This window comes from Suncus etruscus, chromosome 15, assembly GCF_024139225.1.
Source record: "Suncus etruscus isolate mSunEtr1 chromosome 15, mSunEtr1.pri.cur, whole genome shotgun sequence".
Lineage (NCBI taxonomy): Eukaryota > Metazoa > Chordata > Mammalia > Eulipotyphla > Soricidae > Suncus > Suncus etruscus.
This window is the reverse complement of record NC_064862.1, coordinates 73,975,693-73,989,437: the sequence shown is the minus strand read 5'-3', so window position 1 is coordinate 73,989,437 and position 13,745 is coordinate 73,975,693. Positions and strand designations below refer to the sequence as shown.

At 51.3% G+C, this 13,745-nt stretch overlaps 1 protein-coding gene across 1 annotated transcript; it reads left to right on the top strand.

Moving 5' to 3' along the window:
- The first annotated feature begins 273 nt into the window (after positions 1-273).
- Positions 274-13,745, top strand: PRKRIP1 (PRKR interacting protein 1). The gene is made up of 6 exons (XM_049787882.1): positions 274-410; positions 898-976; positions 3,585-3,685; positions 6,244-6,329; positions 7,200-7,264; positions 13,504-13,745. Exons 1-6 carry the CDS (start codon positions 282-284, stop codon positions 13,602-13,604), a joined length of 561 nt encoding a protein of 186 aa, XP_049643839.1. The 5' UTR covers positions 274-281; the 3' UTR covers positions 13,605-13,745.

Here is a 13,745-nt window from a genome sequence, read left to right as displayed (position 1 = left end):
GGGTCCCCCCCCAAAATAAACAAGAAAACAAATTAAAAAAAAAACAAGCCATTAGTAGAGCTCGGATTTGTTTAGAAACAGGAAACGAAACCAGCAGCTTTGCAAGCAATACCCCACTGACCCGGGACTCATGAATATTCAGCAGCTACTTCCGGTACGAGACCACGCCCCTATGCTCCCGCCCCCGCCGGCGGCTGCGTTACGTCATTGGCACGCGCGGGCCTGTCGTCACTCGTGCGCGCCGCCACTTCCGCCCGCTCTGGGAGCGGAGAAGTTGTGCCATGGCTGGCTCCGCGGCCTCCGCCGCCGTGCGACCGCCAAGACCCAAGAAAGAGCCGCAGGCGCTCGTCATCCCCAAGAATGCGGCGGAGGAGCAGAAACTCAAACTGGAGCGGCTCATGAAGAACCCGGTAAGGCGAATCGCGACCGCGGCGACCCACTGCAACGCCAAGAGCAAAGCAGCCTGTTTGCAGTGGGGCCGGAGCGGTGGCACAAGCGGTAGGGCGTCTGCCTTGCATGCACTAACCTAGGACAGACCGTGGCTCGATCCCCCAGAGTCCCATATGGTCCCCCAAGCTAGGAGCGATTTCTGAACGCAGAGACAGGAATAACCCCTGAGCGTCACTGGGTGTGGCCTCCCCCCAAACCCCCCCACCCCAATTCTTCTTTTTAGTGTGCCCAGGGGTTCCTGGTAGCTCTGCACTCAGGAATATATCCTTGTCCTTGCGGGGGTCCATCTAGGTGCCTGGCCAGGTGCAAGGCAAGATCTCTCCCCTCTTTGCTATAGCCTATCACTCCGGCCCCCTAAAGAGTTAGAATTCTTTTCTTTGGGGCAGGGAGATGTGACTTGTTGGCAGGTTTGTGCTTACAACTACTTTCTCTGTTTACGTGTTGCAGGACAAAGCCGTTCCGATTCCAGAAAAAATGAGCGAATGGGCACCTCGACCTCCCCCAGAATTTGTCCGAGATGTAATGGGTAATGTGATGTCTTTGGCGTGGGGGTAAATTCAGTTTGTGAGGGAGGTTTGGGGCTGCGTCCATATCATTCCTGACAGGGAGGGGTCCCTCCTGGGGACCTCACAGCGTAATCCAGTTTGCCAAACAGCACAGTCTCCTGGAGCTGTCTCCCCAGCCTTGTAATAACATGTAGACATTAGGTCATTTCTTCAGGGTGGTTACATGGTATGGTTTCTTTTTTTATCAACCAAACTAGTTTTCTTACTTTGTCAGGTTGTGTGTTAATATATTTATAAGAAAAATGAGGGGCCAGCGAGGTGGCACTAGAGGTAAGGTGTCTGCCTTGCAAGCGCTAGCCAAGGAAAGACCACAGTTCGATCTCCCGGTGTCCCATGTGGTCCCCCCAAGCCAGGGGCAATTTCTGAGCACTTAGCCAGGAGTAACCCCTGAGCATCAAATGGGTGTGGCCCAAAAAAAAAAAAAAGAAAAATGAGGGGCCAGAGAGATAGCATGGAGGTAAGGCATTTGCCTTGCATGCAGAAAGACGGTGGTTTGAATCCCATATGGTCCCCCATGCCTGCCAGGGGCAATTTCTGAGCACAGAGCCAGGAGTAACCCCTGAGTGCTGCTGGGTGTGACCCAAACAAAAAAAAAAGAAAAAGAAAAAATGTGGGGCCTGAGAGATAGCATGGAGGTAAGGCATTTGCCTTTCATGCAGAAGGATGGTGGTTTGAATCCTGGCATCCCATATGGTCCCCTGTGCCTGTCAGGGGCGATTTCTGAGTATAGAGCCAGGAATAGCCCCTGAGCACTGTCGGGTGTGACCCAAAAACCAAACCAAACAAAACAAAAACAAAAAAAAGAAAAAATGATCAGTTGAGGGATAGGATATGTTTTTTAGTTATTCCTGACTGGGACCGGAAAGATAGCATGGAGGTAAGGTGTTTGCCTTTCATGCAGAAGGTCATCAGTTCGAATCTGGCTTCCCATATGGTCCCCCATGCCTGCCAGGAGCAATTTCTGAGCATGGAGCCAGGAGTTTCCCCTGAGCACTGCTGTGTGTGACCCAAAAATCACACACACACACACACACACACACAAAGTTATTCCTGACTCTGCTCAGAATTTGCTCTTGGCAGGCTCTGAGGACCATATGGATGAGTGTGCAAGGCAAACACCCTGTGCTATTGCTGACCCTAGGGATAGGAAATTTGAATCTACCCATGATTCTGTTTACAACATTTTGCTAAGAACCTTCCAAGTGTCTTTATAGTCAAGATCACTGATGCCTACGAAAAAGATGGTTTTTAAAAAAATACAGGTGTTGTACACTATTTGTTAACAGTCTTTTTGCATTTCCTGTGTCCCAGGCATCTTTTCTTTTTTGTTGTTGTTGTGTTTTGTTTTGTTTTGGGGCCACACTCAGCAATGCTCCTGGCTCTGTGCTCAGAAATCACACCTGGCAGGCTCAGGGAACCATATGGGATGCTGGTGATCAAACCTGAGTGTGTCCTGGGTTGTCCACTTGCAAGGCAAACGCCCTACTGCTGTGCTCTCACTCCAGACCCAGCATTTCTTTTATTTATTTATTCGAGGGAGTTGGGGCCACACCCAGTGATGCTCAGGGGTTACTCCTGGCAATGCACTCAGAAATTGCTCCTGGCTTGGGGGACCTTAGGAGACACTGGGGGATCAAATCACCATCTGTCCTAGGTCAGCGTGTGCAAGGCAGAGGCCCTACCGCTCTGGTCCCTTTACTTTAATTTTTTTTTTTAGTAATTTAATTTTTTGGTCATACCTAATGGTGCTCAAGGGTTACTCCTGGCTCTTTACTCAGGAATTACTCTTGGCAGTGCTGGGGGGAACCATTTAAGAAGCTGGGGATTAAAACTGGGTCTACTATATGCAAGGCAAACACCCTGCCTGTTGTATAATTTCTCTGGTTCTTCATTTTTGTTTTTTGTTTTGGGGCCACATCTGGTGACACTCGGGTTACTCTTGGCTCTGCTCAGAAATCGCTCCTGGGGGCCGTAGATCTAGCACAGCGGTGTTTGCCCTGCAAGCAGCCGATGCAGGACCCAAGGTGGTTGGTTCGAATCCCGGTGTCCCATATGGTCCCCTGTGTGTGTAAGGAGCTATTTCTGAGCAGATAGCCAGGAGTAACCCCTGAGCACAGTCAGGTGTGGCCCAAAAACTAAAAAAAAAAAAGAAAGAAAGAAAAGAAAAGAAATAGCTCCTGGCAGGCTCAGAGGACATATGGGATGTCTAGAATTGAACCTGGGACCATCCCAGGTCGGTAGTGTGCATGGCAAACGCCCTACTGCTATGCTATTACTCTGGCCCCTCCAGGCATCTTTTCAACCCAATAGAAATGTAGCCAGTGTGCCATCATCATGGGGATGTCAGGGCAGAGGCATCTTTGAAGTTTCTAGCCCTGACCACACACTGGCCCTTTTCCCAACAGCATCAGAGACTGTCCCTGCAACATTCCTGCCAGACTTGGCACACTGCCAGGGGAGCTGGACATAGAGAATCTTGCCTTGGGATCTCCCCTCAGTCTCGTTTGATGCAGGTGACCTGTGTTGGTGGCTGAGTCTCACTAAGACTTCACTCTGTCCTGGCTGCAGGTTCCAGTGCAGGGGCTGGCAGTGGAGAATTCCATGTGTACCGGCATCTGCGGCGGCGAGAGTACCAGCGTCAGGATTACATGGACGCCATGGCCGAGAAGGTATGTGAGCTCGGGGTCAAAAATGGCCCCAGGAGAAGAGATGGGCCAGTTGCATTTGTGTGAGGGCTGTTTTCAAGTCAGTGTTGAACCCACATGACAGTCAGCTCACGACGGTCACAGGTATCCAGGTCAGCCTTATCCAGGCTTTGTCTGAGGCTCCACCAGAAGAATTCCAGAGCAGGGGGATCCTGCTCCTAGCCATGGGCTAGGAGGACCAATGGGAAACAGATTTTCCCTTACTGAATGCTGAAATGATTTTATCCACACCCAAAACCTTGTTTAATTTTTTGAAATTTGGTTGTTGTTCTTGGATATTGGGGGGGGGGGGGCGGGACTGGGTTCACACCAGCTGTGTTCTAGTCTAATTTCTGCCTCTGTTCTTGGGGGGGGTCACTTTTTTTTTTGGTTTTGGGGTCACACCTGGCAGCGCTCAGGGGTTACTCCTGGCTCTATGCTCAGAAATTGCTCCTGGAAGGCTCGGCGACCATATGGGATGCTGGGATTCGAACCATCATCCTTCTGCATGCAAGGCAAATGCCTTACCTCCATGTTACCTATCCAGCCCCGGGGATCACTTCTGATGGTCCAAGATTTGAACTTTTTTTTCTTTTTGGGCCATATTTAATGGTTCTCAGGCCTCTTTCCTCAAGGGTCACTTCTGGTTCAGAGGACCCTATGTGATGCTGGGTCAGCTATATGCAAGACAAATGCCTTACTTCCTATTCTCCTATTCCCAGATTTAGACAATTTTTTTTTTTTGGTTTTTTGTTTGTTTTTGTTTTGGGGTCACACCCGGCAGTGCTCAGGGGCTACTCCTGGCTCTATGCTCAGAAATCGCTTCTGACAGGCTCGGGGGACTATATGGGATGCCGGGATTTGAAGTGCATGCAAAGTAAATGCCCTGCCTCCATGACACTTTATTTTATTGGGAGTGAGTGGAGATTGGGACCACACTTGGTAGTTACTTGCTGCAGGCGTGTTGCATCTCAGCATCTCTAGTGGGGATGAAATCCTTCATGAAAGAAAAGCGGCACACGAACGGACTAATACGAAATATGAAATGAGACTGCACAAAAAATTTGTATGGGGATCTGTGTCTTCAATGGATGTGAGACAATTTTACTTTCCAAGCTGGTGACATATAAGTACGGTTCTGGTATAAATGATATTTGCTAACAAAAGAGGAGAATCTTGGGGCCGGAGAGATAGCATGGAGGTAAGGCCTTTGCCTTTCATGCAGAAGGACGGTGGTTCGAATCCCGGTATCCCATATGGTCCCCTGTACCTGCCAGGGGCAATTTCTGAGCAAAGAGCCAGGAGTAACCCCTGAGCGCTGCTGGGTGTGACCCCAAAACAAAAACAAACAAAAGAGGAGAATCTTAGGAGGAACAAACCAAAAAAATAGCCTATGCAGGTGAAAAGAATTCCGAGCTACCATGAGAAGGGGGTGTTCTGGTTAAGAAAGGAGGTTCTTATGGCAAAGGAAGAGAAACTTGTTTTGCTACAATTTTGCAGCCAGCCTGAATAGTAAAAGGCAAGAAAGAAACTTTACCACCTAGAAGCTGAAACCAGAAAAGCTGATTTGCATATACACTGACCACTATGTTTTTACAAATGTAGATTTATCTGGACAGGGGGTGAACCTGGCTGCAGACGGTTTGGTGTTGAAAATTTGGGCCCGGAGAGATAGCACAGCTAGCACAGCGGCGTTTGCCTTGCAAGCAGCCGATCCAGGACCAAAGGTGGTTGGTTCGAATCCCGGTGTCCCATATGGTCCCCCGAGCCTGCCAGGAGCTATTTCTGAGCAGACAGCCAGGAGTAACCCCTGAGCACTGCAGGGTGTGGCCCAAAAACCAAAAAAAAAAAAAAAAAAGAAAAAAGAAATCGTTCCTGGGGACCATATGGGATGCCAGGGATCGAACCCGAGTTAGTTCCCAGGTCAGCCGCATGCTAGGCAAATGCCCTACAGCTGAGCTATCGCTCCAGCCCCAGCCAGGAGTAATTTCTGAGTGCACTAACCTCTGAGTATTGCCAGGTGAGGCCCTATAAGCCAAAATCAATCAATAAAGTTCATTTTTCTGTAATTTTTTTGGGGGGGGCGCCACACTTGGCGATGCTCAGGGGTTACTCCTGGCTATGCGCTCAGAAATCACTCCTGGCTTTGGGGAACATATGGGACGCTGGGGATTGAACCATGGTCCATCCTGAGTCAGATGCATGCAAGGCAAACCCCATACTGCTGCGCCACGCTCTGGCCCCTGTTTTTTAAAACAATCAAAGCAGGTGTCACCGTTTCTTCCTTTGTAGCTGTGCAAGAGTAGGAAGGGAACAAACTCAAACAACTCGAATCTACACCCTGAGGCTGAGGTTTTGGTTGCTTGTGTGATTCATCCCAAGTGCTCAGCATGCTTTCTTGCTCCAGTGCACAACAGCAGGGGAAGGAGGGCCTCTTAATCTGGCTCCGGCCCTGGCTAGAACTTGGGGATTCCAAGCATGAGCTTCCAGCATTGCCCCCTCCACCTGAGGGCCACTCCATGGTTGGTGCTTTATTCTTGCAGCAAAAGCTGGATGCAGAATTCCAGAAAAGGCTGGAGAAGAACAGGATGGCCGCAGAGGAGCAGACGGCCAAGCGGAGGAAGAAGCGGTGAGAGGGTAAAACGGGTCTGTGAGGGAGAACAGGGCAGTCTCTGCGAGGAGAGCAGGTGCCTGAGCTGTGCCACAGTTGCTCCCAGCCTAAGGAGGTCTGGGGGTGTAGTCCGGCTCAGGTGAGAGGTCAGGGCACCAGTGGTCCTCAAACTATGCCCGTGGGCCACATATTGTATTTGTATCTGTTTTGTTTCTTCATTGCAAAATAAGATATATGCAGTGTGCATAAGAATTCGTTCATAAGTTTTGTTTTTAGTATAGTCAGACCCTCCAATGGTCTGAGGGACAGTGAACTGGCCCCCTGTTTTAAAAGTTTGAGGACCCCTAGACAGTCCATCTGTCTCACATACTCCTGCTACTTATGTGCTCTCCTGTTAGGTCTGGCCCTTGTGGTGACTGCTCATCTCTCCCCTTCTCTGGGGTGACTCTGGGCCCCTCTCTGCCCTTCCGTGGGGTGCCTCTAGGCCCATCTCTTCAAGTTCTGTCTTGTCTTTGTTTTGTGTTTCTAGTTTCAAAGTCACATCTGACAGTGATCACATGTTTCCTTGGGGTCTCCCTTTGGGGGACATCCTGCAGCTCAAGAAATTGAGCACAGGTTCCCATGTGTAGGGTCTTTACCCATCCTATAAAGTGCTCTCCCGCCCCACTTCGGGGAGAGGGGGTTGTCCTGGATTTATTATTTTGTTTTTGGGCCATACTCAGCCATGTTCAGGGGTTACTCCTGGCTCAGTGTTTAAGACTCACTTCTAGCAGGTCTTGGGGAGGACGCTGGGGATCGAACCCAAGTTGGTCACGTGTTGGGAAAATGCCCTCCCTACTATGCTACAGCTCTGGACTTGGAATTGACTTTCTTATGTTGCATATGCAGTCAGAAGTTAAAGGAGAAGAAATTGTTGGCAAAGAAGAAGAAACTGGAGCAGAAGAAACAGGAGGGTGAGTAGTCCCCTTGCCCTTCTTGCCCTTCCACTGTGCTGACTTGACAGGACATAGTCAGACTTTGGATCTGGGGTGGCATATACAGAGTCCCCAACCGATTTGTCCTATGTGGGTACTTTTCCTGCCAGCCACATGAGACTGGCTTCCTCTGAGAGGGAGACCTAGGTTTGAGCCAAGTCACACCCATCTCCACAGTCTTACTCAATGCCTGCCCTGGGCTAGGGTCCCTGGGGTGCATCTGGCCCCATCTGCTGGGAGGAAAAGTTCGGGGTGTTCTCACCCAGGGGCTTGTGTGTTTCTGGTACCCACCTGTCTTCTAAGCTAGTAAATTGTGAAGACCCAGCTTCCAGAAGTAAGAGGGGTCCCTCTGCCCCCAAACTCCTAATTCGGTGGGATGGGAAGATTCCACCCAGGGCACTGTTGGCTCAACCTCTGTGGGTCTCAGTTCTGTGGCGATCTCATGGCTCATCCAAAACAGGAGAGGGAAGAACAGGCCCTGTATCTCCCTTTTTATACCAGAGAGCAAGTGGTAGCCCAGAAGTGCCTGATGGTCCCCTTGTAGCTCACTGGCCAGCAGCAGACTGTTTGTTGTTTCTTCCTGGCTGCCTTTATGTGAGAAGGAATAGAATAGAAGAGGGAATTGAGCCCACTGGGCAGGGCTGTGGAGTCGGTAGATAAATGCTCCAACTCCCACTCCTCAGTTTTTTATACTTCTGACTCTGACTCCAAAGCCCTGCCACTGGGCTCATTGCTGGGACCAAGGGCTCTCTCACCCCTAGATGGAACTGAAGCTTGTTCACAGGGAGGGATTTCAGAGAGTAAAATGGGTCAGCATACACAGGTGCCAGACCCTGCACCCAATATAGAATTGTTAGTGCTTTTCCCCTTTCAGTGTTTTAAAAATGTTTTTCCTGGGGCCGGAGAGATAGCATGGAGGTAAGGCGTTTGCCTTTCTTTTTTTTTTTTTTTTTTTTTTTTGTTTTTGGGTCACACCCGGCGGTGCTCAGGGGTTATTCCTGGCTCCATGCTCAGAAATTGCTCCTGGCAGGCACAGGGGACCATATGGGACGCCGGGATTCGAACTGATGACCTTCTGCATGAAAGGCAAACGCCTTACCTCCATGCTATCTCTCCGGCCCAGCGTTTGCCTTTCATGCAGGAGGTCATCGGTTTGAATCCCATATGGTCCCATATGGTCCCCCGTGCCTGCCAGGAGCAATTCCTGAGCCTGGAGCCAGGAATTACCCCTGAGCACTGCCGGGTATGACCCAAAAACCACCAAAGAAAAAAAAATGTTTTTCCTCTTCCTGTGGCCTCTGTGGCTGCCCTTGGGAAATGAACAGTGGTTCCATAACTTTTTTCGAATCGTCTGGGCCACAGCCTCAGAGCCGGGATTGAGTCGGAGTAATTGTTCAGGGCTTGCTCCTGACTTTGCACTCAGGAATCACTTCTAATGGTGCTCAGAGGGACCATGTGGGTTGCTGGGGATCAAATCCACGTCCACCTTATGCAAGGCAAGTGCCTTCCCTGCTGTACTATGGTACCAGATCCTAGATAGAGCAGTTTGAAGCAGGACATGTTTTTCCTCCTTAGAGCTCACAGGCTGCTGCAGGCGTGTCTGTCTGAGTTGAGCATTGGAGAACCTAAGCAGTGACTCATGCACTGGAACATAAGCTTCACAAGCAGGGGGGCTCGAGCCATAGCACAGCAGGAGGGCGTTGGCTGTACCCACTGGGTTCCATTCCTGGCATCCCATCTGGTTCTCCAAGCAATACTAGGAGTAACTCCTGAGAGCAGAGCCAGGAGTAAGCTTTGTAAAAAGGGGTGTGCCCCCCCAAAGTTTTCAAAAGCAGGAGGCCCAGGTTAAGTCCTAGCACTGCCAGGAGTAGCCCTTTGAACCTTCTGGTGTGGTCCCAAAATGAAAAATCACAGAACTGGGCACTTTGTGTGTCTCTGATGCTTCTGCTTCTTTTGGCCCATACTCGGCTATGCTCAGGGCTGATTCCTGGCTCTGCCCTCAGGTATCACTGCTGGTGGGGCTCAGGGGACCTTGGGAAGTGCTGGGAATTGAGCCTGGGTCAGCCGTGTACAAGGCAAGAATTTTAATCCCTGTATTATATATCTGAGAACTCCTCTCTGTTTCTAATGAGGTAATTCACATCAATCTGAATTCAGGCTTTTATTGGCATTTATGTCTTTTCCTGTGCAAGTTAGGCTTTTCCAGCACAGGATCATTTTCTTTGGGGACGGGGAGCAGTCATACTTGGCATTGCTCGGGTTAATCCTAACTCTGCAATTAAGAATTACTCCTGGAGGGCCCAGAGAGATAGCACAGTGGCATTTGCATTGCAAAGCAGCTAATCCAGGACCAAAGGTGGTTGGTTCGAATCCGAATCCGGTATCCCACATGGTCCCCCGTGCCTGCCAGGAGCTCTTGGCAGTGTTCAAGGGAGGGGACACTGTATAGGTTCGAACACAATTCAAGGCCCTCACCTTTCTGCTGTACTATTGATTGCTCCAGCTCCTGGCAATTCTTTTTTTTTTTTTTTTGGTTTTTGGTTTTTGGGCCACACCCGGCAGTGCTCAGGGGTTACTCCTGGCTGTCTGCTCAGAAATAGCTCCTGGCAGGCACGGAGGACCATATGGGACACCGGGATTCCAACCAACCACCTTTGGTCCTGGATCGGCTGCTTGCAAGGCAAATGCCACTGTGCTATCTCTCCGGGCCCGGCAATTCATTTTTTTATCCACATATCAAGGCTCTTCCCTTGAGCACTGCTCAGAGTCTCTGTGACTGTGCTGCAGAGCAGAGGCAGAACCTGCTTGGAGTTGGGCATTTGTGGTGTGTGACTGTGGGGGACAAGCACAGAGGCTCAGCGTAGGGGTAGGAAAAGGGTGTGGTCGCAGGGAGCAGCTTGGCCTGGGGAATCAGCCATGTCCATTGGCCACCCAGCCAACAGACTGTGTCCTCCCAGCTCTGAGGCCCCAAGATAGGGGCCATTGCTTGTTTGAGGGAGTAAGCAGCTCACCTCCCCACCCCATGCTAAATCTCCCCCGGAATGTCTGCTTTCCTGGGGCTCCCTTTGCCACAACAACAGCCACAGAATTTAGGGCTTTGGTTGTGTGCTCTGCGCCCACCCCTACACCCATCGGGGGTGAGGGAAACCCAGACTAGAAAGACCAGCCAGGTTTGGCTCCCATGATCTCTGATCCTACTGAGAGCCAGGTGGGAGTAGGAGGCTCGAGGCCAGAGTTGCCTCAAATCAGAGCCCAGCACCTCTCTGGAAGTTGCCTGCCTGCACCCCATCTATGCCTCGGTCACCCTGAGACCAGGTGGGGTGGTGGCGGGTCAGCAGATCGCCCTGCTCACAGCTCAAGTTGTGTCTTGGGTCCTGGCTGTTCCGGGGCCACCTCCATCTGTTGTGGAGGCATCTTTTTGTCTCAGGGCTGAATATCCTCTTTGGTTGAGGTCTCCCTGGTTCTTTTTGTGTTTGTGGAGGATTTGAGCATTGCCATGTGGGGCTCAAGGGCTGTTCCTGCCCGTGCCCAGGGACTGTCTGTGATGCTCATGCTGGGGGATATCAGGTGTTTATAGTGATGCTGGAGACCACAGTACAGCCCTGTGGAGGCCAAAATAAATTTATAAATATCATCATCAAAGCAATTATCAGTAACAATGCAAGATTTTGTATTATTCATACCAAATGAGCAGGTAGAGAGTTTTCGGGGAGAAAAATCATCAGTGTGGTGGGTCAGGGGCGCTGCTCACCGGCTAGAGCACGCACTTTGCAGCAATGTCCTTGCTTGGCACCTACATGCAAGGCAGGTTTGGTTCTGGCACCACTGGGCAATGGTCTCCAAACCAGAAGAGCAGATGTTTTGTGTGTCTTGTACACTGCCCCTCATGTTCTTTTCTGTGGAGGTCACACCCAGAGATGCTCAGGGCTTATCTATGTTTGGGGATCACTCTTGGTGGGCTCCGGGGATCATAGCTGGTGCAAGGAATCAACATCCTCTCTGCCCTCCTTGTGAAATAAAACTTATTCCAAACACGGCGCAATACTCAGTTGTGCCACGAGGTGGCTCTGGTGCCCAGCAGAGCCCCTGACATGACAGCTTGGAAGAAAAAGCTTTGGAACAAGGTCAGCCCCGACTGGGCAGACATGGTGGGTTGAGCCGACTGTCTCTTGTTGGTCCAAGCCCTGCAGGGTGGGACTCAGTCCAAGAGACAAGTCCCAAGCCCCCAAATAATATGTTTCCACGTCTGTGCTGCCGACCCTGAAGCAGAACTGCTACCCAGAGTTGCCTAGGCTGACCCTTGGGGATCTTTTTTTACTCGGCTCTCCTGACCTTCGGGGGTTTTCTCCTAGCTAGTCCCCTGGATGCCGCAGGCCAGCCCTCTCCCTCTCACCACCACCCCCCATGCCCCAAACTACTGCATCAGATTGGTTCCCACATGCTCCTGGTGGGGAAGAGGACCACTGAGACTTGCTTCCCACCTGTGTTTGGTTGAGGGGCTCATGGGGTTCTGGATTATCTGTGAGTCTCAGATGAAGGAACAGAGACATCCTTTATCCTGGAGGCTCGGACCCTGTGGTGTTGGGGGCACCTGGGACCCCATTAGTCGTGCTGGGGATTGGACCAGTCCCTTCCTGTCCCCATCCAGCCCACTGTTTGACCATCCCCTTAACACTCTGGTTCCTGGACCTTGAGGCCATCAGTCATCTATTGACCATTCTAGAGAACTCTTCTGGCCACGTTTGTTTTATGTTAGTTTTCTGTTAGAGTTCAGGGGACAAGGCCACTGCCGTGACAGTCTGGAGTTCAGCGCTTTCCGCCCCACCCAAGGACCGAGTCCTGAACTGTGTCCCCTCGAGGATGCCTCTGCCCCCTCCCACACTGCGTAGTCACCTCAGTCCTGTCCCACAGCCAAGGGTCTGTCATCATTCAGCACCGCCTGTTCACTCATCTTGCTTCTCTGTAAATAATGAAACTTGGATGAGGGAAATTGCCTCGGGCTTGACCTCCTCCCTCTGGCTGGCTTCCCATATCATCACGGCCCCCCAGATTCACACGAGTCAATGCAAACCACAGGATTCCATCACTCCTTAGAGCCGTGGGTTGGACAATGCCTCTCCACTGCAACTTCTTTGTTTGGGGGCCACACCCAGGGATCACTCCTCCCACTCAGGGGACCCTATAAGGTGCTAGGGACAGAACCCATGTAGGCCGTGTGCAAGGCAAGTGCCCTTCCCACTGTACCATCTCTTCAGCGCTATCAAAGATTATTATTTTTGGTGGGGCTTATTATTTTATGGGGTGCTAGGAGTAAATCTGGGTCAACTATATGTAAGGCTAGTTTCCTTCTTTAACCCCGATGTTCTCTCTGTAGTCCCACCCCCCCACCCCCCAAATTCGAGTCTAAAGCTCCACTGCTTGTACTGTGATCCAGGTGGCTGGAGTGGGGTGCAGAGAGCATGTCCTTGGCTCAGCATGGGGTGATGGCCTGGAGCCCCAGGCACACATGTCAACTCCATCTCCCCAGAGCCTGCATCTTCCCTTTTTTCCCCTTATGTTTTGTTTAGGGGCTACATCCCACAATGCTCATGGCCTCCTCCCTACCCTGTACATCTGGACTGTGGGGTGCCAGGGATCCAGCTGGGGCTCACACGGCAAAGCCTCTGCTGAAGCCCATGGGCCTCTCTCTCTGACCCTTTTCTTTTCTTTTTCTTCTGTCCAGCCCTAAGTACAGAATGGTCAGTATCATCACATCACAGGAAGCTTCACCCCAGAATACCCCATCCTCTGCCCTTGGATCTCTGGCAGTCACTGACTCCATGTTCTCACAGCCTACCCACCCCACCCACCACCTAGAACTTTCTATCTGACACCTAAGTGCCTCACATAAATAGGACCAGCTGTTGGTTGCTCAAGGGACAGACCCGTGTTTTTTGTCGCTATGCTTGGGCCTTCCTTGTGGGTCCTGCATGCCCTCTGTTCACTGGTCCTACTAGGGTTTGGGGAAGTGTCCAGAAGCCTGTTTGCTGTGGGCCCAGCCTTCTGAACCCCCTTTTTCAGGGAGGATTTGAGACTAGGGTGTGTCAGGGCCCAAGGCACAAGCTGAGGCCTGACTCATGCGTGCAGGATAATCCCTGCAGGCATCTGCCCTGGTGCCCATCCAGAGAAGCCATTCTGACCCCCATGTATATGTCTCACCCCATGCCATGTGGTTACAGGATCCAGCCCATCCCAGGCAGCACCGTGCAGCAGCTCTGAAGAGGCCTCTGGATCAGAGGAGGAGGAGGAAGAGCCAGCCAGCTTCATCATGGGCCGATGATCCACATGGCCCAGTGGGCAGCCCCTTGAGGGGCCCCGTGGCTCCCCTGACTGGGCCATCAATTCCACCCATTTCCTCCCCGGTCTCTGGAATATAGCTGTAGGCCATTGCCAACAAGAGGGGACAGCTACGGACCCTTGG

Excerpts from the sequence above, each read along its gene's own strand:
- PRKRIP1 (XM_049787882.1), top strand. The coding sequence starts at position 282 with ATGGCTGGCTCCGCGGCCTCCGCCGCCGTGCGACCGCCAAGACCCAAG. Across the intron at positions 411-897 it reads AGCGGCTCATGAAGAACCCG|GACAAAGCCGTTCCGATTCC; the intron begins GTAAGGCGAATC and ends TACGTGTTGCAG. Across the intron at positions 6,330-7,199 it reads GCCAAGCGGAGGAAGAAGCG|TCAGAAGTTAAAGGAGAAGA; the intron begins GTGAGAGGGTAA and ends TTGCATATGCAG.